General features: G+C 41.3%; 2 protein-coding genes across 4 annotated transcripts in view; both read left to right on the top strand.

Moving 5' to 3' along the window:
• GSR (glutathione-disulfide reductase) overlaps positions 1-9,452 on the top strand; it is a 34,372-nt gene extending 24,920 nt beyond the window's left edge. The window contains exons 8-13 of one of the 2 annotated variants that reach the window (XM_024562646.3): positions 264-350; positions 1,386-1,544; positions 3,656-3,767; positions 5,492-5,623; positions 6,387-6,520; positions 8,504-9,452. In XM_024562646.3, coding sequence (XP_024418414.2) covers positions 264-350; positions 1,386-1,544; positions 3,656-3,767; positions 5,492-5,623; positions 6,387-6,520; positions 8,504-8,653 — 774 coding nt within the window. In that variant the 3' untranslated portion in view covers positions 8,654-9,452. The remainder of the gene's footprint in view (positions 1-263; positions 351-1,385; positions 1,545-3,655; positions 3,768-5,491; positions 5,624-6,386; positions 6,521-8,503) is intronic. The other variant, XM_053916536.1, reaches the window with a different exon arrangement.
• Positions 9,453-18,614: 9,162 nt separating this feature from the next.
• The window catches only part of GTF2E2 (general transcription factor IIE subunit 2), a 47,679-nt gene continuing 38,701 nt past the window's right edge, over positions 18,615-27,592 (top strand). For both annotated transcript variants that reach the window (XM_024562692.4, XM_045197205.3), the window contains exons 1-2: positions 18,615-18,853; positions 21,758-21,927. In XM_024562692.4, coding sequence (XP_024418460.1) covers positions 21,762-21,927 — 166 coding nt within the window. In that variant the 5' untranslated portion in view covers positions 18,615-18,853; positions 21,758-21,761. The remainder of the gene's footprint in view (positions 18,854-21,757; positions 21,928-27,592) is intronic.

The following is a 27,592-nucleotide window of genomic DNA, read 5'->3' as shown; positions in this document are numbered from 1 at the left end:
CATGGTGAAGGTAGTGGAGGGCTGAAGGTTGCCAATCCATCTAAGTCTAAAACGGGAGTTGGTGAAGTCAGATGTAACACAGGCCCTGGTGGGGACGTAGGAAAATAGATTTATGAAACCTGCACTCCCAGTACGGCCATGAATGAAGAAGGAGGTGAGAGGGAGGATGACACTGAAATTTCCCTGCTAGGCTCACAGCATATCTTCAATCAAGGCTTTTTCACTCCCACAACCATCCTTCTGCTGCCTCTGTTTGTATACAGGTGCTTAGAAATTTTGATTCGATGATCAGTTCCAACTGCACTGAAGAGCTGGACAATGCTGGCGTCGAGGTCCTGAAGCACTCGCAGGTATGGCCGGCCCAGGGCGCGCCATCGCCCCGAGTTGTCTCTCTGCCTTGAGTCATGCTTTGTGCTTCACCCTCTGACTTTGTAAATGCAGACTCTCTGTCTACCCCGTCGATGTATTCCTTTCTAGAGTACTGTCAGTTCTTTTCTTCGCTTTAAGCTGCTGTATTTCTCATTAATGTATTAGTGAAGTCAAAGTATAAAAGATTAGAATAATCTGGGAGTTGACTTCAGTTAGAACTAAAACTTTGATTGTGCTTAGATGCCTTATTGAACATCCTTAGTTTTCAGGTTTCTATTTATTTTTCGGGAAATATTATGGAATCTATTTTTAAAGCATGCCCTTTGGGGATCTGCAGAATTACAAAGTGCTTTACTTCTCAGGGAATCACCTAAATTTCCGAATTTTCCTGGAGCACTAGCCTTATAAAAGGGATTCTTCTTCCCCATAGGTTGGCCCTTCCACCATAGGCCACGGCCAGTGCGATAAGAAACGTGAATCCGCCTGGTGAACGTGAGAGCACTAGATTGGTGGTGGGTCAACATCAGAATCATTTGGGACCTTCACTAACTCTGCGTGGGCTCCACTGTCCTGGCCTAGTTCTTACCCCGCCCTCGCCCCTCCCAGGTCTGGTTAAAAGTGTCCAGGGAGAAGCAGTGGCTGTAGTATGAAAAGTTTCATGGTGATGCGTTTGGTCTTCCTTACACTCCAGTTGCACTCTGCTTAGATTTATGAGTTAAAATCTTATCACAGTTTTTAAAGGCACCGTTTAGGATACTTTGTTTTAAGCTGAAGTATTAGGAGGGTGACATGAGCTGCCATTTCTGGCCATTGGCTGGATGATTTGGGGCAACTGAGAAATAATCTTGGCCCCCAGGAGTCTAGTGTTGGCGGCTGTGGGGCAGAAGTAAACGTGTCAGCAGGTAAAATTCTCTAGGATTCAGTGGGGATTTTTTAAATGTTAAGAATTGTAGTTTCCTCTTCGCTTTCCTTTCTTCCTCCCTCCCCCTGCAGTTAACACATTTATTTGCCAATAGGTCAAGGAAGTTAAAAAGACTTCCTCAGGCTTGGAGCTCAGCACCGTTACTGCAGTTCCTGGTAGGAAACCCACCTTCAGCACCATTCGAGATGTTGACTGCCTGCTCTGGGCCATTGGGCGGGACCCAAATTCCGGGGGCCTGAATTTAAACAAAGTGGTAAGCTGGTTTAGTCTGCCCAAAACCGTCTGAAACCTCTCAGTTGCCCTGTGTTCCCCCCACCTCATCCAGATTCCCCAGACTTTGGTGGGCTCCGTTGGATTTTTTTCCTCTTTATTCCTTACACCCAGTTTGTAATCAAACCCCATTGCTGCTCCTTTGAACTTAAAAGACTTTCTTTTTTGAGTCATCACCCTAGATCAGGCCCCTGACACCTCTAATCCAAATTGTCTAGCAGTCTCCTGACCAGCTTCTTGCACACAGATTTCTGTTTTACTGTACTTGTCTCTTTAAAGCCCGGTCATATTCCGTACCATCTGCAGCTGTCACCCCGAGAGCTGGGTGTATACATCGTCTGGACACTGTAGCACTTGGGGATGGGAATAGATGTGAAGCTGATCTACCAGTGTTATAATTAGCATTTTTATTTGTGCCTTTAAGTTTTGAAGGAAAATCTAGTAGAGTAGCTGGGGGCACGGTTCCCAGAGTTTGACCCAATTTTGAACCTTAGTTCTATTATTTACCAGTTGCGTGACCTTACTAGGCAAGCAGCATAATTACTCCTCAGTTGAATTGCTTCATGCAAATATGGGGATAATAATGTACTTGCCTCACTGGGTTAGAGAGAAGAGTAAATGAGAAAGTGCATGCAAAGTGATTCACTAAGGTCCCGGCTTATTGTATGAACTCAATAAATGTTAACCAGCTGCTGTGGATGGTTGTGACGATGGTGATTTCTTTGAAATGCTATACTACTCTACTAGTAATGATGGGTATTTTATATGCTTGAGTTTTATACACTTGATGGGGCCTCTGGAGAAGTATACAATATTTTGATTTGTGTTCTAATATTACAATCTGTTATAACATAGAGTCCTTTTTCATTTTTATATTTTTTAGCATTAAAAAATAAAATATTCAGGGAGACGGTTTACTTGTTTTGAAGCTTATTGTTCAGTGAAATTTAGTAAAACTGTTTTCATAGTAACAAAACCAGTCACTCAGCTTTTTACTCTTCAAGAGGTATTTTGCCTTTGTACAGATATAGGCATTGGCAGGGCCGGTTTCCAACTATATTTGCTGAATTTTTTTTAAAAAAGAGGCCAAGTTTTTAATCTCATTCAATGTTAAGATATATTTTGCAATGCAGATTGAATGATTCCTATGTGTAGGTTTTACCAATGTGTTACTAACCTAATCTAATCTTCCAACAACTCTGAGGTGTAGGATGAGGAAACCAGGAGAACAAGGCTAATGAATAACTCGTTCTGGAAACTCTGTGGAGCCGGGAGGCTATCTGTATTACTTGCTACTGCATTCACACTGGCGAGGTTAATACCTCGTTTGCTAGAAGTTCAAATGTTCGTTGATAAATAGGTGGTTATATAAGGTCTCATAGCTAGTAAATGGCAGAGCTGGGACTTGAACCCAGCTCCGTCAGGCTTCTAAGGCATACTCTTACTGCTAAGCTTCCTACTTCCTGCTTCTGTTGTCTCTCCACTTCTCTCACGGGAGTACATACAGGTGGGATCTAGAAAGCCACAACAAGGGAAACATGACACATCTTAGAGCAAAAATTGAACTCGATATATGGGGGGAAATGTTGTTTTAAGGAAACAGCAGTATGTTTTAGAGTACAGTGCAAAATTTGCTTGGATTTTAAGGATAAAAGGGTACGGTTCGGACAGATCTGGTTTTGATGACTGGTTCAGGCTGTAACCCCCTAGGTGTGACTTGGTCTACTGCAGAAGGACTGAGCGCTTGGGTGGAAAAAGGTGAAAACACGTCCTAAATGGATTACATAGGATAGCAAATACCACATCTGAGAGTTGAGTGATTCCTTCTCATTTCGCCCGGCCAGCGGAGTTGAACATCGCAAAGTCAAACCCTGTTACAAGAACTCAAAATTGGATAAAATATGTCCCTTTTAAATTAAGCAAAATCTATGAAACTTGCCAATTTGCTAAGATTTTTTTCATCTTGTGGTTGAGTTGTGTGGTTCTTAGAGATTCAGCCCAAAGAGATGCCTAAAATCAGGTAGACCCAGAGATTTGATCGTTCATGTTTGTAGATAGGCCAAATATTTACATGGTGTCCCTTCACAATTTTAGGGGATTCAAACTGACGACAAAGGTCACATCATTGTAGACGAATTCCAGAATACTAACGTAAAAGGCATCTACGCAGTTGGGGATGTATGTGGAAAAGCTCTTCTTACTCCAGGTAATGTTTCTTCCCTTCTTGGGTAAGGAAGGCTCTGTGTGTTGTATAAGACCATTTGGCAGTTCACGGTCAAACCAACTTAAGCAGAGTTAAAAGGATGAGTGTCTTTATGTCACGAAAATGATAAAAATGTATTGAAACAGATGTTGGTTGGGTGCCTGACATTTTCTGAATACTACTCATTTTTACTTTAGAAATGCTTAGTGAAGACTGAAATTCTCACATAGATGATACAGTCACCCTCTGGGGAACGCTGTAAGTTAGAACCTGAGTTGTATGTGGTTGACAGTGGAAGGAAGTGGCTTTGGGAAGAAGTAATTCAGTGTGGGATTCTTATATGATGTTTAGTCTTGATACAACCAAGACCGACCCTGTCCTCTGAATTCGGTACCTCAGCCTCCTTCCTGAGTTAACAGGCCCCTTCTCAAGCTCTTTGTCCCACTTCTCTCTGTTATGTACACCACTCCAAGTGCTTTCACTCCAAACCCCTTCAGGACCTCACCAGCCTTTCCAGAATGGCGCTGGGTCTTACCTGGGAATGGAAACTTCCCCAGTTACACCCCCAAAGCCTTTTAGCATCTTTAGGAAGTTCTCTTAATAAAAAAAAAATAAAGTAACAGGCAAAGCTTAAAAAACTTTAAAACATAATGGTAACAGCCCTGGCCGGTGTGGCTCAGTTGGTTGGAGCGTCATCCTATAAACCAAAAGGTGACAGGTTCGATTCCTGTTGAGGGCACATGCCTAGGTTGCGGGTTCGGTCCCTGGTCAGGGTGCGTGCGAAAGGCAACCAATCGATGTTTCTCTCTCACATCGATGTTTCTCTTCCTCCCTTCCCCTGTCTCTAAAATCAATAAGCACACCCTCGGGTGAGGATGTAAAATAAAAAAATGAAAACAATCTAGAACAGTTGAAAAGTATGTCGACGTAAAGAAATTTCTTACATATCCTACTGATATCTTATTTGGGGAGGGGGAAAAAACCTGTCAATTTAAATCAATACAATTAATAACTGATGCTTTTACTAAACTTAGGCATTTATTCTAAAAGACTATTAGGAATAAAAACAGGCTAAGGAGAATAAACTTTTAAGAAATATAAGAAATAAAATAATTTAAACATTAAAATATTGGTGTGAACTGAGTATGGTCACAGAGTAGAACTGAAGATGCTTGAAACTAATATAGTTTGCTCCATAAATACTGAATCAAAAAGTAATATCCTCATTAAGCAGGTAACTGCCAGATTGGGAACTTGTAAATGTGCAACTTTCTTCTTTCTTTCTTTCTCTCTTCCTTTTTTTTTTTTTAAGATTTTTATTTATTTCTTTGAGAGAACGGGAAAAGGGGGAAATAAGAGAAGGAGAGGAACATCGGTGTGCAATTGGTCGCCCCCAACCCGGGACCTGGCCCACAACCCAGGCATGTGCCCTGACTGGGAATTGAACCTGCAGTCTTCCAGTTTGCAGGCTGGTGCGCAGTCCACTGAGCCACACAAGCCAGGGCTCGCTCGCTCTTTTTGTGTCATAATAGAATCAGCTGTTAGTTTTGAATTGTTAACTAAGGCATTAATATGTCTTCATTATATTGAACTAGGTAGTATAATGAAAACTGGTGTGAAATTTGGTCAGAACTAGCATGTTAAGCCAGATGGCAAAATGGTTACAACAATTCTGCTGTATTAAAATGCACGATAAGCTAACCACTGTTTTAAAAATATCTTTGCAGTTGCCATAGCTGCTGGCCGAAAACTTGCCCATAGACTTTTTGAATGCAAAGAGGATTCCAAATTAGACTATGACAACATCCCCACGGTGGTCTTCAGCCACCCCCCTATTGGCACAGTGGGACTCACAGAAGGTAGGTATTTAAAAACGAAGATCAGTTACGGTTTCCTTCCCTACGTCCCCAAGTTAAAGCTGGGTGTCTAAATCTATCTCAACCCCCAAGTTACACTCCTTCTTGGTTAGCCTCTCATTACCTACCATTCTAGTTTCCCCGCCGACCACTACCCCTTTGAGAGTATAATTCCTTCCCCCACACCACCCTGGCTGTCTCCCTGACTCTTTTTGACTTGTTTATTTGTACTAATTTCAAATTTAAAGAAATCTTACAAAAATAGTACAGAGGCCTCCTGTACACCCTTAGCATTTTCACGTGATCGTTCTTTCTGCACGCATGTGCGCGTGCCCTGTCACTCCCGCACACCTCAGTGTCTGTTTCCTAAGAACCAGGCCATCCCTCGCAGCAGCACAGTGCAGTTTTCCATGGGAACATTTACATGGAAACGATATTATCTCAACTTTAGACCGTATTCAGATGTTGCTAGTTGTCTCAATTGAGGTCATTTTTAACATTTTTCCACCCCGAGCGCAGCATTCAGTCCAGGATGATGCACTGCATTTAGTTCTCATGACTCTTTGCTCTCCTTTAATTTAGAGACAAAGTTCCTCAGTCTTTTGTCTTTCGTGACATCAGCACTTATTTTGTAGACTGTCACTCACTGTGGCTTTGTTTGCTACTCATGATTTCATTAGGTCATCTGTTGTATGTCTTGCTCTCTGATAGGTCAGTGGAACTGTTCTGTTTTTTCATAGAAGCTTTTTTCCCCTGTACATTGTAGATCAGGCCATGCATAAATATGGAAAAGAAAATGTGAAGATCTATTCCACCACCTTTACCCCAATGTATCATGCAGTTACCACGAGGAAAACAAAATGTGTGATGAAAATGGTCTGTGCTAACAAAGAGGAGAAGGTATGGGGAAAACCCAGTAAGCTAAAGAGTGACTTCAGGGTTGGCGGGGATGGGGCGTTTTGGTGGGACTGGGAGGGAGGAGACCGAGCAGTTGAGCCTCCTCTGATTCTGCTGGTGCAGACCCACTTTTCCTGTCTGTCTGCACATCGAGGTTCTTCATAGTGTTTCATTTACAAGGAAGGTTCCACTGCAAACATTAGGGGAAAGGTCGAAAACCATAAACAGCTCACTGTCATCGACCAGTAGGCCAGAGTAGATAGGAAAGTCAGAAATAGTGTTAAGTGGGAGAATTTAATGCCAGATAAATTTACTACAACCAATCAGTGAGGCAGAGGAAGTTTAGCCAGTAAAATTTTCTATTTGGGGTTTACCTTTTGAGGAACTACCAAACTGTTTGCCGAGTGGCTGCCCTTGTCCGTCCCCCTCGGCCGCGCGTGAGGGTTCCAGTGTCTCCAGCCCCTGGACAACACTTGTCACGCTTCTTTCTTCCAGCCATCCTAGTGGACGTGAATTGGTATCTTATTGCGATTTTGTGATGAATAGGAACAGGTGTTTTTAAACAGAATTTTTTTGAAGTATAGGTTTTGTTTTGGTATTCAGTCGGTCTAGTGGGCTTTTCTACAAGTTGAAATATTGAAATGCCACTTAGCAGTATGCCTTGGGGACAGGCTTCCATGAGGGACAGCGGCTTAATTGAAGATTCAGATATATTTTTCCAACTTCTCTTATCAGAAAGAGCATAGTCTATATTTGATTCAGTGGCTCTGTACTGCAAAATCCATAAGACAGAGTCCCTGGTCTCACAGAAGAGTCGACTTCCCTGAGGATTGGCAGGTGCAGAGAATCAGAGCAGAGAGAAGAAGGGAGAGGGTTGGTAGTAAAACGCAGGTCGCAGTTTTTGACCCTGAGTGTTCCTTAAAGGCCTAAGCTTTCCAGATGTTGAGTCAGCAGGGCCCCTACTTACCTCTGAATATCAGTTATTTCTTCACACCACTTACCATTCATTTGTTAAACGTTACCTGGCAGTCTAATAAAGACTAAGGACTGGGGTATAGAGAGGCATGATGGGAAGTTCCTGCCATTACCAGAAACGCTAATGTTGTAAATTCAATTTAGATCATGATATGTTTCTAAAAATCTGGCTCTTTAATGCGTGTATAATATATAATTTGGAATTTTTTTGTTTTAAATTCAGATATACTTTTTTTCATTGTAAAAAGCACATCACGTAAAATTTACCATCCTAGCCATTTTTAAGTGTACCATTCACTAATATTAAGTATATTCCTGATAGGTTTTTAAACAAACTATTTTTGTGGCTGAATTGTGTGTTCTCTAACTTTGTTTTTCAATGGACTTGTTACCCTAAAAGTATTTGCTGAAGGTGAACATGAACCCATAGCTTGAAAGTGTAGCGAGAATCCACTGGGACTTGGGAGTCGAAACAAACGCCCCTTCACTGTCCTTCGTGCAGTCATCCAGCAGGGGCAGGCTGGCTGCCTCTGAAGGGCTTTTGTGGCGTGTGGCCATAGGGGTAGAGTGGGGGGCAAGAGCAGACAGCGTCCCCTTCATCTGGAGATTCAAGTCTGATGGGAAAGACGGACTGCAACTCTCTGGCCCCCAAATAAAGAAGTAAAACATTGCGGTTGTGATATGACCATGGTGGAGAAATACTGGTAGTGAGAGACCACGTGATCATTAAAACTTGCTAGGGGAGGAGTGTGTAGCTCTCTGAAGAGCAAATGGGCTTTCACCCTGAAAAGGGGAAGGGAAAGATGTCCAGACAGAGTGAACAGTTTGTGCAGAGACGGGAGCACAGTGAGTACTCAGGACCGAAGCAAAGCCAGCGAGGCCAAGAGCCTGAGGGAGGGCTGTGGAGGGATGTTGAGGCAGGACCACGCAGGGCCTGGTAGGCTGTGTCATCAGAGTTGTAATGTTTTCGAGGTTTCTCAATAGTAGGTGTCCTTCTCTTTTGTTTCCCAGGTGGTTGGGATCCACATGCAAGGAATTGGGTGTGATGAAATGCTGCAGGGGTTTGCTGTTGCGGTGAAAATGGGAGCCACAAAAGCCGACTTTGACAACACCGTTGCCATTCACCCTACCTCTTCGGAAGAACTGGTCACGCTTCGTTGAGAACTCAGAGACTCCTGTGGCCAGCAGTTGGACCAGTAGACCTTCTGAAATGAACCAAATAATCACATTTCCTTAAACCGTTTCCATTTAATGTATTTCTTTACTGTAATCAGGATCTTCCGATGGTGGAAATTTTCAGTAAGTAACAGAATTTGTTTATGTAATTGGAAATTTGTTTGGTTACCCAAGATTGATTTTCAGTTGATCGCTTCTCACAATAATTAACATTTTGAAGTTTTTTTGTTAACAGCTCTGTGTGAGCTGGTTGCTTTGTTTCTCTTTTAGCCTCACCCCAAGGGTAGAAGTACATGAACTACAGTTAAATGAATGTCCTTGAAGGAATGCGGCCTGCCGCTTTTTACAGAGGGGGGCGAACAGCAGCTGTCCGCATTTGGATAATACAAGTGCACAGAATCTTCTGTTGTTTTTGAAGCCAGCACCCTGCCCTGCATGTTACAAAGCTGCTTCCAGGGTGTGACCTTCCTCCACAAACAACACAAGAGGCCTTTCTCCCTTACTTTATTCTTTCTTTTAAATGATTAAAAATTTTTTTGTTGCTTTTATGAGATGAAGTACACCGAACTTGGGAAAGATTTGAGGAGGCTGGTCACCTGAGTGAGGGACATTTTAGAGGTGATTCAAGGAGAAAGCCTCACACTGCAGAAATCCCTTCCTCTGCTACGAGTTTATAGTTCAAAGGAAGATTTCAGTTTTTGTATGTGTTCTTGTCATTTTACTTTTTCTGAAAACAGTTTCCAAAAACTTGAAAATAAAATCACATACTTTTCTTCTTGTAAAATTTGTTGTTATGAATGTATGGGTCACAGTTCATTTTCTAAGAACATTTCACGTTGGGAGGATTAGATGCCAACACCCAGCTACCTTCAGAAGACTGAGAGCCTTATAGGGGAGGAGAGATTTCGCTTTTATAAAAAAGAGACCAGAGGTATAAGAAAATCATTTAGTTATTATAATGGTTGAGTTGGAAGAACAGCCTAGAAAACATAGGTCTTCAGCACTTTATTTCTGTTAGCCTTCACCAGCTGGGTAAGTTAAATTTTCCCATGGCCTTCATTAACGATGCAGTGCCACTGACTTCTTTCATTAAGCTTTTACTGAGTGCCCTTCTAGCCAGCGGAGGCCAGGTTTGCTGCACTGACTTCAGCTAGGTCCAATGTCAGCAAAATTACCCATTAGTGACTGGGTTATGTGACGATTGCAGCAGGAAAATAGGGTCTAGAAACCTGGTCATGGACAGGCTGACACAACCACTCCCCACTCTTATGCACCAGCCTGAAAAATTGTGGGCCGAGGTTCTGGGCTTTGCGGACCTGGTGGGTTTCTCACAATGCACAGGCCCCAAACTTCGGATGTGGCTCCGTAAAGAAAAGGGGACGGCCCAGTAGTCATGTCTCCTTTAACCATGACATTTTGTTTTGGTCTCAGGTATCCTTTGCACTTCCTGTATAATAAACTGATGTGAAAGGAACCTTTTCCAAGTCACAGACTTTGTTCTCACCAGTCCTCAAATTGGTTCAGCTGTGAGGCGATCTGGCACAGCCTCCGTTACACCAGGCGCTGGGCAAACTCAGAATATACAGGGCAACATCTGCCACATTGTGGGAGCTCAGTAGGTGGTTACCGCAGGAAATACTTGGTATTTGCTCCGAGCAACCATACAGTCTAGAATAAGAGCTAAGGTTCTACACAAATAACTGCAATTGAAAGTGATGTGTTAAGCCCAGGATGACCACATGATGTGTTGACTAAAATGGGACACTTCTGGGAGTGAAACAGGACACAATTAATTAGAACAAAAGGCATAAAGTTTTACTTCTCCAGAAAAATGGGACAGTGTCACCTTTGTTATTCAGAGGTGGAATTATACAAGTTCAGAGGAGGCAGAAAGTGCCGTTTTGCTGTGAAAACTGAAGAAGACTTTGAATAAGAAAGGTGAAGTAGGATTTGGAAGTTGAGGATGGTGGAGGAGAAGGTTAGGGCACATGGAAGGCACATGAGACAGAGTTGGGCAAAGTGTTCGTGGGAAATGAGTTCATTCAATGTGGCTGGAGCACAAGCGTGCACGTTTGCTTTGTTGGGAATGTCCTTCCCCACTCGTTTACCTGATGATCCAGTTATGCAGAGCAAACTACCTGAAAACTCACGGGCTTCCAGCAGCAACCACTTTATAATACTATGTCTCACGATTCTGTGGGTTAGAATTGAAGCAAAACAAGGAAGCAAGGAAGGATTGCTTTTCTGTGGGTGTTGACAAAGACCATTTGGGAATATTCAACTGGCAGATGGACTGGTCTAGAAGGTCAAAAGTAGAGTCATTTATATGTCACACTTAGGCAAGGATGGCCGGAAGGCCAGTCTCGGCTGAGGCCAGCACTTTAGTCTCAGGGTGATGGACTTGGATAGTGAAGTTCAAGGCTCCCAGAGATGGTTCCAAGATTCCCAGGCAGGTGCTGTGAGCCTTATGACCTAACCTCAGAGGTTCTAGAACATCACTTCTGCCACATGTTACTGACTAAGCAAGTCACTCAGGCCAGCCCAGATTTAAGCAGAAGTTAATGGGAATTCGTCTCTCAGTGGGAGGATTGGTAAAGAGTTTGTGGCCATCTTTATTTTTTTTAAAGATTTTATTTATTTTTAGAGAGAGGGGAAGGGTGGGAGAAAAAGGAAGAGAAACTTCAATGTGAGAGAGAAACATTGATGGGCTGGCTCTCAAACACACCCCAAATGGGGGCCAAACAACCCAGGCATGTGCCCTGACTGGGAATTGAACAATCAACCTTTTGCTTTGCAGGCTGAACCACACCTGTCAGGGCACAAATTTGTGGCCATCTGTAATCACACACACCTGGAAATCTCCTACTCATTTTGTAAGGCTTGACTAAAACCACCTTTGTGAAGACTTCTTTAATAGTTTTATATTACATGTTCCCATAACACCTGGTCAAATAATGGGTAACACTACATGTTTACCCTGTGTATGTCATTTTATACTTCATGTCCATAATTTCTGTTCTCTGTGTTGAGTGTCACAGTATCATTTCTGCATGTCATGCCGCAACTTCGGCTCCAAGAGAGCAAAGGTGTTTTACTGTAATTTTTCACACTAATACCTATAGTACAAAAGAGCCAACATTTTAATCCTTCACGTTTTTGAAAAGTGAGTCGCAGGGCTTTCAGGCTTCAAGTCTTTTCCTTTCTGTGAACCTGACCGGGATGTCGATGGAGAGCTGTCGCAGGTGGATGTAAGAAGGTGTTTTCCATTGTGACCCGCTCTGAGAAATACTCTTTTATTGCCATTGTCTTTCATACGATACTCTAGCATGTTGATTCTTCAGTAAAGACCAGTCAACATCTGAAAGGTAAGAATGATTTTTATGGTATTTTAAGTGCTATTTAGTGTCTCAGGGGACAGTGTTAAAAGGTCAAAAGTGTTGGATGGTAGCACTGGGGTTCTCTCTAGTTTTTATATAAATTTTTAGGGCCACAATTCCCCTTTTAAGTTCTCTGTGAGTTGTAGTAGCAGACATTTGTCTTCTTGGCTGTTCAGCATTCAGACTGAGTTTGGGGACTTTCAACTTTACGAGCCTTGGGCAGAGACAAAGCTCATCTTCCCACATAGAACCCGAAAATATCGGATGGAAGCTATTTCAGGGTCCCTTGTAGCTAGGGACAAGGCACATGACATAGGCTTGGCCAAGCAGATGTACCCTCCCCTGACTACTCAGAAACCAGTCAGTGATGCAGAGAAACAGGGATAAGAGAATCCATTCTCGTGGCTATGGCAACAACATCAAGGGTTGGCAGCCTGGCAGTAGAACCAGTGCCTTCCCTGTCAGTTTCTAGCTATGGCGACTAGAACTCTGGCAGCTGTGGTCACCTCGCTGGCCCATTTCTCAGTCATGATTTTCATCCTCCAATGGCATCATTGCATTCAACGTTATTATAACATCGATGGGATGCCATAGGTCCTTAACTTTTGTTTATATCAATTAGCCTGTGGTAAAATTGGTTTCATATTACAATATTTGAAAGTTGCAGAACCTGTTGATGGCATTAAGTAAGGACTTACTGTAATTTGTCTTAGCAGCCCAAACTCAGACAGTCCTTTCCATTACAGATTAGGAAACTCAGGTTCAAGATCATACGACTGGTAAGCGATGGAGCAGAAATTCAGGCCAGTTCTGTGTTGCTCAAAGGCCAGTATGTTAACCCTTGCAGATTCAAAGGTACTAAGTAGAGGCAATAGCAAGTGTTTGCTTTTTTGGAGAAAGTTCGAGAGAGGATGGCAGGGTAGCAGAACACACTGCCATAAAATATGCCACTTTGGCATAAGGATCATCTCGAGCTGAAGGCAACGGAAAAGAAGTAGATAGAAGGGAAACTTTCTGCTTTTCCCCTGTTTGCCTGATAGTAGAGCATACATTTATTTGTAAAGGTGCCCCCCTTACTCTCTCTACCGGGAAGGACAAAAATTAATCACTGCCAACAACTTTAGGCCCCTACAGTCCCAGAGATGGCCCCAGAGGAACCTGCATAACAAACTTTACTAACTGTCCCTTATCTTCCATTAGTTTCCCCACATATTTGCCTTTGCACGATTTACCATCCTAGAAACTCAGTCCTTTTTACTCAAGATCTTGTCACCTCTTTAAAATGTTACTGTTCTTTGTTAAGATGCTATATAAGCCCAAGTTCTAACCACTCCTTTGAGTCGCGTGTTACGAGGTACACCTATGTGTATGTGTAGTGCATATGCTAATAAACTTGTTTGTTTTCCTCTTGTTAATCTGTCTTTGGTTAGTCTGATTACAGGATCCCAGGTCAGAGCTTAAGATGGGTAGAAGGAAAAAAGTTGTTGCTACCTTTTGGGATGAATGCTAGAGAGGGAAGTAGGATCCTGGAAAGCTATTTTCAGTATGGGCAGTCTGTGTCAGAAGGTAGGAGGAAAGTCCCCAAGAAAGGAGAGACCTTCGTGCTAGAGAAATCTTGGACAGATGGTGAACAAAGTACTTAGTTTAGCTCTCGACGTGTGTGGGTGTGGACTAGTTTGCTTTGTCGGCTATTTTGAGAATTTAGGTACCTAAGGTAGTTGAGATAGATTGCCAGGTGAGGGGAGCTGAAAGGCAGAATTTGATGGCAGAATGAAGTATTATTTACTTTACTTCAATTTAACACTTCTAAACAATTAGGTAATATAAAAAAATAAATTATAAAATTAAGCCACTCATTGAACAGAATGAAGTTCTGACACATGCTGAAATATGGGTGAACCTTGAAAACCTTATGTCAAGTGAGATAAGCTAGACACAAACAAAACAACAATACAAAACAATACAAGGCCTGGCCAGAAAGTATCCAACCATGTACTCTGAACACTAGAGACATTTATTAAAGAAGATACAAGATACAAGAAACATTGTACATAGGACAATGACGCCTCAGTCCCCTTCAAAGGAGGCACCTTGGGACCTCACATAGTTCACCCAGCATCTCTTCCACTGTTCAAAACACTCTGCAAAATGCTTTGTTGGAATTGTCATCAGCTGCCCCGTCATATTTTCCTGAACCGCACTGACGGTCTGAAATCTCTTCCCTTTCAAAGGTGATTTTAGTTTTGGGAAAAGCCAGTAGTTTTTGGAATCCCCAGATCAGCTTCTAGTTCTCACACTGTCAGTCGCCGATCTTTGTTGATTGCAGCCCGTACACCTTCAACATTCTCAGGTGTTCTGCTTGTTGCAGGCCTTCCAGAAAACGTGGATCACTTTCAATAGTTCTCGACCACTTTTGAAGCATTTTACCACTTTTTTATTTGCACTACCCTCATTGCACTGTCCCTGGAAGCCTTCTGAATCATCCAAATAGTTTCCACTGAGGAATGTTCGAGCTTAATACAAAATTTGATGCAGGTACGTTGCTCTACTCACTCAGACATTTTGAATGTGACAGCCACACAGTACACATGCTCACTCAATGGCATCTACCGCCCCCACTGACTGGTACAGTGAAGTCATCATTGTTCGTGCATGTGCCTTCCAGTCCACTCTCCTTCGCTGCCAGCTGACATCGATGTTGCACAAACTGTCCTCGTTATATTAACAATGACTGGACTTTTCCTGGACAGACCTTGTATTGTATTATTTCACGTACATAACATTTCTGGAACTGGGGCAAATTCACAGAGGTAGAAAGTAGATTAGGAGTTACCAGAGGTGGTGGGGGGGAGTTATTGTTTAATGGGTACAGAATTTCTATTTGGGGTGATGAAAAATTTTGGAAGTGATGATGGTTGCACAATGTGAATGTAATTAATGCCACCAAGTTGTACGTTTTTAAATGGTTGAAATGGTAAAATTTATGTTACTTTGTTATATATCTTTTGCCACAATTAAATAAAATAGTAAAAAATATTCATTATTTTGGAATTAATCCTCTGGTTATACTGAGTTGTACTTTTTTGAGTGGGAGGTTTTTTATTGTCAGGACAGAAGAACGTTTTACAAAATATACAAGTTATATTTCCCTAATGAAGCCATCACATTTTCTATCAAAAAGTATGAGTATGCAGGGTATTACAAGCATTCATGGGATAAGACATAATTGCTATTGCATTAGTAGCTTGAATCATTCTTCATACAATTTGATACTAGCCATGCCCTTCTGACCTGAAATACCAAGGATGCCAATACATAGGTGGCTTTGAATATAATAAAGGTCTATTTAAGCATCAGTGGTTGAGACTTGGTGTATATTATACAAATAGCCACGTCCCCATAAATAGTCATGTCCCAACCTCAGAGCAGGATATTTTTCCTATGCCTTCCCTAATCGCTGGCTAGAGGCTGCCTCAGAAGCAACCCATATTGTGTAACGAGGAAAAGAAGGCAGAATAAAAATACATGTTTAACCCCAGACATTGAAGTCTTTGAAACCAGTCTAATTTAGGCTGCTGTTAAACGGTTAAGTCACTCATGGCAGAGTCAGCATTACCGGCAGACAAATGGAACCCTTTTTTAGTTCATTTGCGGTGTGTCCACGTGTAGGTACTTCTGACACAAAAACGGCTTAATTACAGGCCATAGAGGGAGTCTGCTTTTGTCTTCACTTGCGCATTATCTTCAAATGACAGGACATCACCCAGAAGTGTTCTGAATGAATTCAGTCATTGCTGTCAGCGTTATGACCTTGTCACAGGCAACAGGGAGTATAAACAGGAGAGATGTCGCTGGTTGATAAACATCCATCATTTATATATTTCAACAGTTTGCTGGGCTCTGCAGGGGAGGGTTTCAAGTTGGGCAGTGATAATAACAGCCAATATTTGGGCAAGGGAGGGGCATTTGGGAGTATAAATAACATATACTAATATTGGCATTAGAAGGTTTAACTGTCCAATTATCTCTTCCAACTGGTGAGATGAGACAAGACATTGAAATAAAGGAATAATTGTGAACATTTGGTTAAAATAATTAAACAAGGAGGCCATTAGACTGTGGTGGCTCTAATGCCTTGGTAGCTTACATAAGCAAACTGAAATCTAAGCCAGAGTCAACGTGCTTGAATTGGAGAAAATGAACCTGAAGAACTAATCACAGCCTTGGTCAGGTGGTTCAGCTGGTTGGAGCATTGTCCCATACACCAAAAGGTTGCAGGTGCCATTTCTGGTCAGGGCACACGCCTAGGTTTTGGGTTCGATCCCTGGTCAGTCAGAGTGCATATAGGAAGCAACTGATGGATGTTTCTTTCTCACATTGATGTTTCACTCTTCCTTCTTCTCTAAAAAAGCAAGGAAACACATCCTTGGGTAAGGATTAAAAGAAAAAACTAATCACAAACTACCAACTGGCTTTTTCAAATAAGGCAATCACTTCAGCTATAGCCAATCAAATACTTTCTTTGATATGTTTCCGAGTCTTAGCTATCAAAACACCTTTCCCTGAGTTTCTGGCAGTGGAGAGTTTATTTTGGGCTGCCTGATTTCAATCTATGTTTGTGCAATAAACTTCAAAGTTTTAATGTACCTCAGTTTATTTTTTAACAGTTCACTGAGTGCTTTCCATGAGGCAGACCTAGTTCTGTAAAAGCATGATTCTCTAATGGTTAAGCTCAATTCTCACAGAAGCAGATAATGAGCATGTGTCAAAGTTTTATTTAACACACGTGGAAATAAATCAAGACCACTCAAATGAGAACAGAGACTACAGAACTTGCACTCCGGCAAGGGAGTCAGCCACCATCACTTGTGTTTGGTAGAAACCCGAAGGCCATCAGAGAGAGGGGAAGCTTTATACACCTACCTTGGAGACAATGTGGTTCCGGTCCAGACCACCGGAATAAGTGAGTATGGCAATGAAGTGAGTTGTAACTTTTTTTGCTGTTTGTGGGTCTTGGCTTCAATATTTAAAAATTACAACAACTGTGAAATGTGAAAAAGTGAAGCACAAGACAAAGTATGTCTATATAGTGAGGAAAAAATGGGGAATTCTGGTATGTTGTGATTAAAGGTTGTTGGCAGGGGATGTTGGAGGTGAAATAACTGGAAGTGAAGCATCTGTGTGATTGGTTTGGGGAGCATATTTGGTTTTCTCTAGTTAGTCCTGGTGTGTTTACATTTATGTGTGTGTTGGAGTGTGTATGTCTAAAATGGGGAAGTTGGGCAGCCTTTGAGCAGATTCTGACCATTCTGAGCTGGTTGCCTCAAAGGTTGTGGCTTGGTTTCTTACATGGATCAGAGTTTTATTATTATTTATGGTCTACTCCCTAAATAAGTAGGCAATATTTATGCCCATTTGTCCATTAAGTCTCTCACTCATTGAAAAGATAGCCAGTAGAATGATAGAACTGATTATACAAGGGTATGAGGCACTGGAATTTACATAATCCTGGAGAAAGGAAATGACAAAATAAAAATTAATTGATACAGTACTGGCTCATGGTTCTTGATTTTAACCTTTAAGATGATTTTTTTTTTTTTTGTATTTGATGTCTGCTCCTTCTCCTCATTACACCTTGTCAGATTTTTACCAATCTCTGGCTTCAATCTCTGTAAAACCTCTGGACTCTACTAAATTGTCACATTTCCCGAGGGTGTCAGATGAACATCAAGTGGGTTTATTACAAAATCTAGAATGAAACCAATTTTAAAAAGCCACACAGTCAGTTTTGGGGTTTTATTTTCAAATTTTGAATAAAAATTTATCTCATTTAATCTTTGTAACAGTCTGATGCGATTGTGGTAGTACATTTATTGTGGTAGTTCAATTATCCCAGATGAGAAAACCAGAACAGATTAAGTGACTTGAGGAGTAACCAGTACTAAGTAAGTAAACGACGGCTACATCATAGTTAAGCACTGGCTATGCTGACGCTTTGGCTTATGAGTGAGGAAAGGACACAGAACGTGACACACTCCAGTACATTGCAGGGCAAGGCCAATTACTCTTTGTCGCTTTATTTCTACCCCTTCATGTTGCTTCTGAATCCGAAATCCTTTTCTGAGGGACTTCACAGGTGGTGGCTAGGAATTCAGAAACGACTTCACTCCAGGATTTGCCATTGCTGGTTGTGCTGTCTTAAGCAAGTCATTTAGCTTCCCCGGACCTCCTGTTTCCTCACTTGAAATAGAGCTGAACCAATTCTTTGAAGTTTAGATGCTGGGAGACAATAAGTTGAAAAACTGCGTCGCCACTTGAGTTAAACAGATTCCAGAGCAGCTGAAGGAGGATCTGGTAGTTTCACATTCTGCAGTGGAAAGACTTCTTCTAGGCAGCTGCGGCTCGCCTAGCACCTGAGTCGGGTTCTCAGCCCCGCCCCCCGTTCTCCCGTTGTCATGGAGATTCGGAACGCTCCAGCTGGCTGATTTTCCTCCGGCGGCACGCCTAGCGCGGCACGTGACGACGCACGCGCTCTCTAGGAGGCAACGGCGCCGCGGTGGCTGCCGGGATTGAGGCTTAGCAACCTGATCAGGAAGTGGCGGGCGGGGCTCCTGGGTGAGTGGCTCCTTCCTCCGTCACCACCAGTGTGGAGACCCCAGCCTGGCGGGACGGCGCTGGGTGTGCGATCGGGCAGCCGCCGGCGCTGACCAGGAGCAGGAAGCGGCAGCCACGCGGGCGTGGGTGGCTGGCCGAGGCGGAGGTGCGGGGAGGCGGCGTCTGGTCGCGTGGGACGGCCCTCCTCGTCCAGGTAGGGGCTGCGGCCGCCGGGTGAGGGGCGCGGAGCTCCGGCCTGTTGTTCTTCGCCACCGCCTCCTCCCGAGGGGCGAGCGTGTTTTCCACCCCTAGGAAGGCCGGGACTGCCGTTCCCTGCGCGCAACACTTAAACACAGTAACAACTTCTTGGGAGCATTGTCTCTTAGGCCGGCGGTTATTGGACAAACTTGTGGGTTGGAAAGGGGAAATTAGCAGTTGCAGAGCCTCTTCCTAGTCCCCAAGTTTACGTTAGCAGTAGCCGAGTTAAACTATGGAGTTGGGGTGGTTCCTGCCAACTAAAGGCTGTGATTTAGATGCTCGTTCACGGACTCTGTGTGTGTGTGTTTTAAAGCTCGCTTTTGGACGCCTAGTTTGTAGTGATTTCTAAACTTCAGTTAGAATACTTTTGTTTTCTGCAAAGCTGAAACCGATTTCCAAAACGGAACGCTGCGGTACATTTTTCTCCCGTCTGTATATTTTTGTCATTTAAGATGTAAGCAGTCTTTCCTCAGCCTGCCGCCTATTCACAGCAGTGTTCTTAGGTGCTAGTGGCACCTCTGAGGCTTAGGTAGTGAAAGAGGAAAGTAGAAAAGGTTGAAAGAAGTCGAACGATATATTGGAAAGAACGTGGAGTCAGAAGATTGTGACTTAATTTGGGGTTCTCGGTGTCCATCCGTGACACGTGGACACGTGAACCCTGAGTTGTGGTATTTTTCAGTGGAAAACGGACAGGGTGATGTGTCCTGTCTACCACACCTGTAAAACTGCACCTATTGAGGGGACTCCTGAGAAAAAGGAGGACAGTGAGGCGGAGCATGCCCTGGTGACAGAAGTTAAGCTTTCTGCTCTGGGTGCCTTTGAACGTTATCAGGACAAGGAGCACTGATTTAGGAGTTAGGATAATTTGGGTTCTGATCCAAGTACGTCCAGCTGTTGTGACCTTACCATAACCCTTCGCTCCAGGTTTTGCATATTAAAAGAGGAGTAAATGGATACCTTTTAGCTCATAAAGTTGTGAGGATCAACTGCTGTAACCATTTAGGTTTTTGTAAGCTGTGAGGCTTTTGATTTAAGTTTGTATTAAAATCATGATTAAAAGCCTGGGTTAATTACCTCTCTTCACCAGGTGAAGTAAACAGATGTTTCCTGTTTAGGCGCGTTGGCCCCACCTTATCATTTGTGAATTCTCCTTTCTGTTCTCATACTTTCCCTCCCCCCAGGGTGGTCTCTTATCTTCCTAACCACAGAATAATCATTGTTATTTCTTTTCAGAGCCAACTCGAAATAGTAATACCCAAATAACATATTTGTATAGCTTTTTACTACTTAAACAATTACTTTGTCATTTGTTTTCTTACAGTTGGGCTAGATGTAGGCAGCATTGGTAATATCTTCATTTTAACTTATGATAAAATTGGATTTAGGGAGCTCTAGAGGATTTTCTAGGGTCGTGTTGCCCTTAGGGATTAGAACTGAGGGGAGAAGATGGGGCTTTGACGGGAGGTTCTGTGCCAGTGATACTTCCTTTCTTACTTACCTGAAGTTTACTCAGGGTATTTCTTATCAGTGCTTATATTTTTAACTTTAAAGCACTCTAAATCACATTGTATTTATTCATTGTTAAGTGGGGTGCTCAGTGCTGTCAGGTTCTCAAATGTAAGCCTCTTGAAGGCAAGAATTTATTTTCCAGAACCGTGCAGAACTTGGAGGTCAGTGCCTCACAAACAGAGGACATTTAATAAAGGCTTGTAAAACCAGTAACAATGAGGCTAGAGCAACTTAAAGATGTTTTTTTCCATTCATTATTCATTTAACAAATATTTACTGAGCTACCCTGTGCTACATGGCTTTCAAAGTATAAGGTAGTCTTTTTTTCTTCTGGGCCTTCCTACCGACTTATGAACACTAGTCTTAACACCGCAGAAATCATTTATGTAAGTCAGCTGTGAGTTTCCAAGCTCACAGCTATGGGATTCTAGAGAGAGCTGAGACAAGAGAGCAACATTTAAAAATACTTGTTGAAAGACCTATGGCTTCCCTGGTTGTATTGAAGTTGCTTAGAATTGTAGAGTTTTAGAACTGGGAAAAAACCGGAAGAGGCTTAGTGCCACTTCTGTCCAAATCAGGAATTTTCTGTAGATATTTCTTACAAATGTTAATCCAGGCTCTTCATCACGAAATGATACTGAGTTGACCACTTTTAAAATACACCTTTTTATTTGCAAGGAATTTGGATGGTTTTCTCTCTCTCTGTTTTTGTTGCGAGCCTACATCTTAAATCTGCCTCCTAATTTCTGCTCAGTATTCTTGATGTTGTTTTCAGAGCAACGTTGTCCAATAGAAGTAAAATGTGAGCTGCAAGTTTGAGCCGCACACGTAATTTACATTTTTCTAATAGCCATAATTTCTAAAAAATTAAGAAAATTATGGGAAATTAATTTTAATATTTTACTTAATCCAGTATATCCAAATTGTCACATCAGCATATAATCAATCTAAAAATATGTCATTAGTAATTTTATAAGTTCTTTTCTGTGTGCTAAGTCTTTAAAATCTGATGTACGTTTTACATGTAGAATACCTCTCAACTCTAGCCCCATTTCAGGTGCTCAATGGGCACACGTGGCCAGTGGCTACCGTACTGGACAGTGCAGTTCTAGAGCTCTAGAAAATAATTCTTTCTCTCTCTACTAGCGCCTGGCACAGTGCTCGGCACTCAATAGGCACTGATTAAATATTTTTTGAGTGAATGAGTGACTAAATACCAGTGTTAGATAACTAGTAACAGAAGATAATTGTGTTTGGGAAGTAACTCTTATTGAGACCTATGAATTTATCATGTAGGTTTGAATTTAGCATAGAGGAGTCTGTATTAAAGATACTTATCTTATCTTTGCAGCATTATGGATCCAAGCCTTTTGAGAGAACGGGAGCTGTTCAAAAAACGAGCTCTTTCCACTCCTGTTGTAGAAAAACGTTTAGTGTCTTCTGAGTCATCAACATCATCATCAAAGAAGAAGAAAGCAAAACTAGAACATGGAGGATCATCAGGCTCTAAACAAAATTCTGGTTAGTAAAATTGACTAGCACTGATTTTATTTTTTAGGAAACCGTTTAGTAATGGCAAGTTCATTTTTCAGTTCAACATTCATATTGATTGGGTACTTGAAGTATGAAGGATGGAATGATGAGAGAATTTTTTTTTTAAGACTTTATTTATTTATTTTTAGAGAGAGGTGAAGGGAGGGAGAAAGAGAGGGAGAGAAACATCATTGTGTGGTTGCCTCTCGTGAGCCCCCTACTGGGGACCTAGCCCACAACCCAGGTATGTGCCCTGACTGGGAATCGAACTGGTGACCCTTTAGTTCACAGGCAGGTGCTCAGTCCACTCAGCCACACTGGCCAGGGCTGATGAGAGAATTTTTTGCTCTTAAGATGTTTATAGTCTTGTATTGTAATTAGAATTCAGGTTATCTTTAAAAAAATAACTTCATTGAGGTTTAATTTCTACACCATGCAGTTCACTCGTTTTTTTTAGGTGTACAATGAAAAGACTTCTAGTAAATTTATTGTACAGCTATTAGCATAATTCAGTTTTAGAACATTTCCATCACCTTCAAAAGATGCTTGGTGACCATTTGCAGTTGCTCCTTTTTCCCCACCTCAGCCTCAAATAACCAATAATCTACTTTTTGTCTCTGTGTATTCACCTTTTCTGGACATTTCATGTAAGTAGAATTGGACAATATGTGGTCTTTAGTGTGTGACTTCTTTTTTACTTAGCATCTATTGAGATGATCGTGTTCTTGTTGTTTGTTCTAATAACACAGTATATTACATTAATTGATTTTCAGATGTTAAACCAACTTTGCATTCTTGGAATAAATCCTTCTTGGTCATGGTATATAATCCTTTTTTTTGTTGTGGTATTCATTTTGCTATATGTTGTCCAGGATTTATTCGCATTATTTAATGTATCAGTACTTAATTCCATTTTATTGCTGAAGAGTATTCCATTGTATGGATATTACCACAATTTATCTATTCACCACTTCATAGATATTTGTATTCCTTGTACTTTTTGTCCATTATGAATGATGCTGCTATGAACATTCCTGTGCAGGTCTACATATGGGCATCTTTTTTTTTTCCCGCTGTAGTTAAGAGACCTAGGAGTAGACTTTCTGGATCATATGGTAAATTTATGTTTAACTTTTTAGGAAACTACCAAAATGTCCATACCATTTTACATTCTCATCAGTGCATGAAGGTTCCATTTTCCTTATTCTTGCCAAGACTTGTTATTCCTATCTTTCTGATCATAGCCATTCTAGTGGACGTGAAGTGGTGTTTTGGTTTTAATATGCAGTTCCCTAATAAGTAATGATGTTGGATGGTCATTCATATGCTTATTGACCATTCATATGTCTTTGGTGAAATACCTGTTCACATTTTTTGCCCACTTAAAAAATACTGGGTTGTCTTCTTCCCGTTGATTTGTAAGATTTCTTTATGTGTTCGTATATAATTTCTTGATCCAATATCACTGTGCTCTTGGTGTTTTATCTAAGAAATCTTTGCCTAACCCAAGGTCATAAAAATTTATTATGTTTTTTTTCTAAGAGTTTGTAGTTTTAACTCTTACATTAGGTTTATAGTTTTGAGTTGATTTTTGGTTTGACATAAGGGTCTAATAAATTCATATTTTTGCATGTGGTTATTCAGTTGTCCCTGTGCCATTTCTTGGAATGACTGCCTTCCCCATGGACTTGTCTTGGTTGCACCCTTATTGACTAGAAGTTGACTCTAAGTGAGTTTAGTTCGGGTATCTCAGCGTGGTTCTGTTGACTCATGTGCCCATCCTTATGACAGTACCACATTCTTTTGATAACTGTACCATTGTAGTTAAAGCTTTGAAATTAGGAAGTTTAAGTCCTTCAGTTTTGTTCTTTTTCGAAATCCCCGTGCATTTTAGAATCAGCTCATCAGTTCACATCGGTGAAAGCCAGCTCTGATTTTGATAGGTATTGCACTGACTCTGTAAATCACTTTGGGGAGAATTTCTACCTTAACAACATTAAGTCTTGGGTTGATGAACAGGAATATCTTTCCATTTATTTAGATTTTTAATGCATAAATCTTACATTTATTTTGTTAAATTTATTCCTAAGTATTTTATTTTTGGTACTGCTGTCAAGAAATTTTTTCTTAATTTGATGTTTGAAATATTCATTGCTGGTACATGAAAATACAAGATTCTTGTCTATTGATCTTGTATTCTGCAACTTTGCTAAACTTGTTTATTATTTCTATTTTTTGTGTGGATTCGTTAGGATTTTATGTTGGGTTGGCCAAAAAATTCTTTAAGTTTTTTCTGTACGATGACTCTAGTAGTGCCTAGTTGTCTTTAACTTCATTCAAAACAGTTTTGTACCCAGCAATTCCACTGCTGGGATTATATCCTAAGAACCCTGAAACACCAGTCCATAAGAACTTACGCGCCCCGATGTTCATAGCAGCACAATTCATTATAGCCAAGTGCTGGAAGCAACCTAAGTGCCTGTCAGTAAATGAATAGATCAAAAAACTATGGTACATTTACACAATGAAATACTATACAGCAGAGAGAAAGAAGGAGTCCCTATCCTTTGCAGACAGCATGGATGGAACTGGAGAGCATTATGCTAAGTGAAGTACTGTATTTTTCGGACCACAAGACGCACCTAGGGTTTAGAGGGGGAAAATAGGGAAGAAAATTTTGAAGCAAAAAATGTGGTAAAATATTTAATAACATCCTTTAAAGCAGAAATCCTGTAGCGAGCCAGGTAAGCTACATTCAGACTATAAGATATACCCCCTTTTCCTCCCAAATTTGGGGGGGGTGCGTCTTATAGTCAGAAAAATATGGTAAGTCAGGCGGTGAAAGACAAATACCATATGATCTCACCTTTAAGTGGAACCTAATCAACAAAACAACAAGCAAAATATAACCAAAGACTTTGAAATTAAGAACAATCTGACAGTAACCAGAGGGGAAGTGGGAGGGGGTAATGGGGGGAAGGGGGGAAGGGTTTTGAGGAACAACTGTAAAGGACACATGGATAAAACCAAGGGAGGGTGGAATCAGAGGAGGGAGGTGGGGATGGCTGTGGTGGGGGGGTAAATGCAGACAACTGTACTTGAACAACAATAAAATAATTTAAAAACAATTTTATTAGATTGTGACAGCTGTCATATCAGCGTGCATTTCAAAAATATCAAATTGGTGAATTTTTGTGCACCTATTTTGATACTGAAGATGGGAGAAATGCAACATTTTCAGCGAAGTATGCCTTATTTCAAGAAAGGTAAAAATGCAACTAAAACGCAAAAAAAAAAAAAAAAAAAGATCTATGGAGAAGCTGCTGTGACTAATCAAATGTATCAAAAGTGGTTTGCAAAGTTTCTTGGTACTGTTGACATTTTGGCCAAATAATTCTTTGCTGTGGGCTGTCTTATGCATTGGAAGATATTTAGCAGCATCCTTGGCCCCTACCTACTGGAAGGCAATAGTGGGAGATAGCCAACCTACTCAAATATCCAAATCAATAAAGTCATTGATGAAAATGAAAAAATGTGTCTTTTATTTTACGGAAAAAGCTAAATGAACTTTTTGGCCAACCCACTATGTATGAGATTATGTCATCAGTGAATAAAGACAGTTTTCTTTCGTTCTTTCTCACATGAATGCCTTTGATTTTTTTCTTGTCTGGACTGGCAAGTATAATGTTGAATAGAAGCGGTGAAAGTGGACATCTTCACCTTGTGTCTGATCTTACAGGAAAAGCATTCAGTCTTTCACCATTATGTATGATGTTAGCTATTCTTTTCATCGAAGTAGGCCTATCATTCCTATTAGCACATGCATTAGGATTGATTATCTCTTATTCCAATGAAACTTACTTTGAATTAATTTATAGGAAACAGAATTTTGGGAACCATTTTAAACATTAGCAGGACCCACATTAAGACCTCGTCTTTTTGCTCCAAAATCTCAATGGCTTAAACAACAAAGGTTTTTTTTTCCTCTTTCTTACCACATGTTTATCAGTGTTGGCAGGGGTCTAAACTTATTACAGTCACTCAGGGACCCAGGCTGATGCAGTAGAGATTTTTCAAATGCTGGTTTCAGGCTAGGGGGAAAGAGAACTCTAGAAGATCTTGTCTGGCAGTTCAATGCTCTGGCCTGGAGGTGACATATCACTTCCTCTCATGACTCACTGGCTGTAAGGCTGTACCGAGCCATGAGTGGTTCCACGTGCTCAGAAAGAGGAGCACTGCATGTGTATTGGGTGTAAATGCTGAAGGCTACCTTACGACCCTAATTCGGTCACTGTCATTGGATAGCACCACTGGGTGCTTACCAGGGCCCCTGGTTGAGCTCCCATTCTCTGTGTAGCAGTTAGTGATTTTTCTGTTCATAAATCTGATGACATCTCACTGCTTTTCAGATCAAGTCCCTCTCTCCCTGTAGCTTACATGCCCTATCTGATCTAGTCTGCACTCACTTTTATGCCTCCTCCCTGCTTCCTTGCCCTATTGTCTGGTGACACTGACTTGTAGCTCCTCTAACATGCTTTACTCTCTTGCCTTTGCTCATAGTATTTCCTCTTCCTGGAACATTCTTTCTTACCTACTTCCCTCTTCCCTTTGGCTAACTCCTGTTCTCTTAGGTTTCAGCTTACAAGTCATATTATTTCCACTTTTCAATTTTAATTGAGTTCTTAGTCCAGGGGTGTCCGACATATGGCCCATGGGCTGCATGCAGCCCAGGATGGCTGTGAATGTACCCCAACACAAAATTGTAAATTTACTTAAAACATACGAGATTTTTTTTGTGTGTGTGGTTACATGTTGCAGTGTATTTAATGTGTGGCCCAAGACAAATCATCTTCCCCTGTGTCCCAGAGACACCAAAAGGTAGTGCTCACTATTTCTGACAAAGCTACTGTGTGCCATTTTAATTACATGATGACTTGTTTGCTATTGTAACCTAATCCCTCACACATAGAAGCACTCACTATTTATTTGTTGTTAGTGCTTCTAAATAAATTAAGGGTACGGTAGGGAAAAGTTGATAGTGTACATTATCAAATAATCTAGTTATCAAAGACTCTGTACGCTTTCCATCTATGGCAAAGACCCCAAAGTTTACCATTTACGAAAATGTGTTTTGTTTTGTTTTTTAAGATTGTATTTATGCATTTCTAGAGAGAAGAGAAGGGAGTGAGAGAGAGAGAGAGAGAGAGAGAGAGAGAGAGAGAGAGAGGGAGAGAGGGAGAGAGAGAGAAACCTCAATGTGTGGTTGCCTTTCATGCATCCCCCACTGGGGACCTGGCCTGCAACCCAGGCATGTGCTCTGATCAGGAATCAAACTGGCAACCCTCTGGCTCGCAGGCCTGTGCTCAATCCACTGAGCCACACTAGCCAGGGCAAAAATGTGGTTATAACAGTGCTCAGAATAGTTCTTGGCTACCAAAGTATTTTGAATACCTGGGTTTCATAAGTTCTTTGAAAGTTGGTTGTGTTATTTGTACTTGTTCCTAATTTTAGAAGAAAATATAAAAAATAAATATTTTTGGGAAAAGCTATTTCAGATTGGCAGTTAGGGTTCTCTGTATTGAAAATAACATTTATTTTTCACTTCACATATCAAATATTTTCTATTTTGTCAATTTTCATTAACTTCTTATCT

The sequence above is a fragment of the Desmodus rotundus genome, chromosome 13 (genome assembly GCF_022682495.2).
Source record: "Desmodus rotundus isolate HL8 chromosome 13, HLdesRot8A.1, whole genome shotgun sequence".
Lineage (NCBI taxonomy): Eukaryota > Metazoa > Chordata > Mammalia > Chiroptera > Phyllostomidae > Desmodus > Desmodus rotundus.
This window is presented reverse-complemented; position numbering and strand designations above follow the sequence as displayed.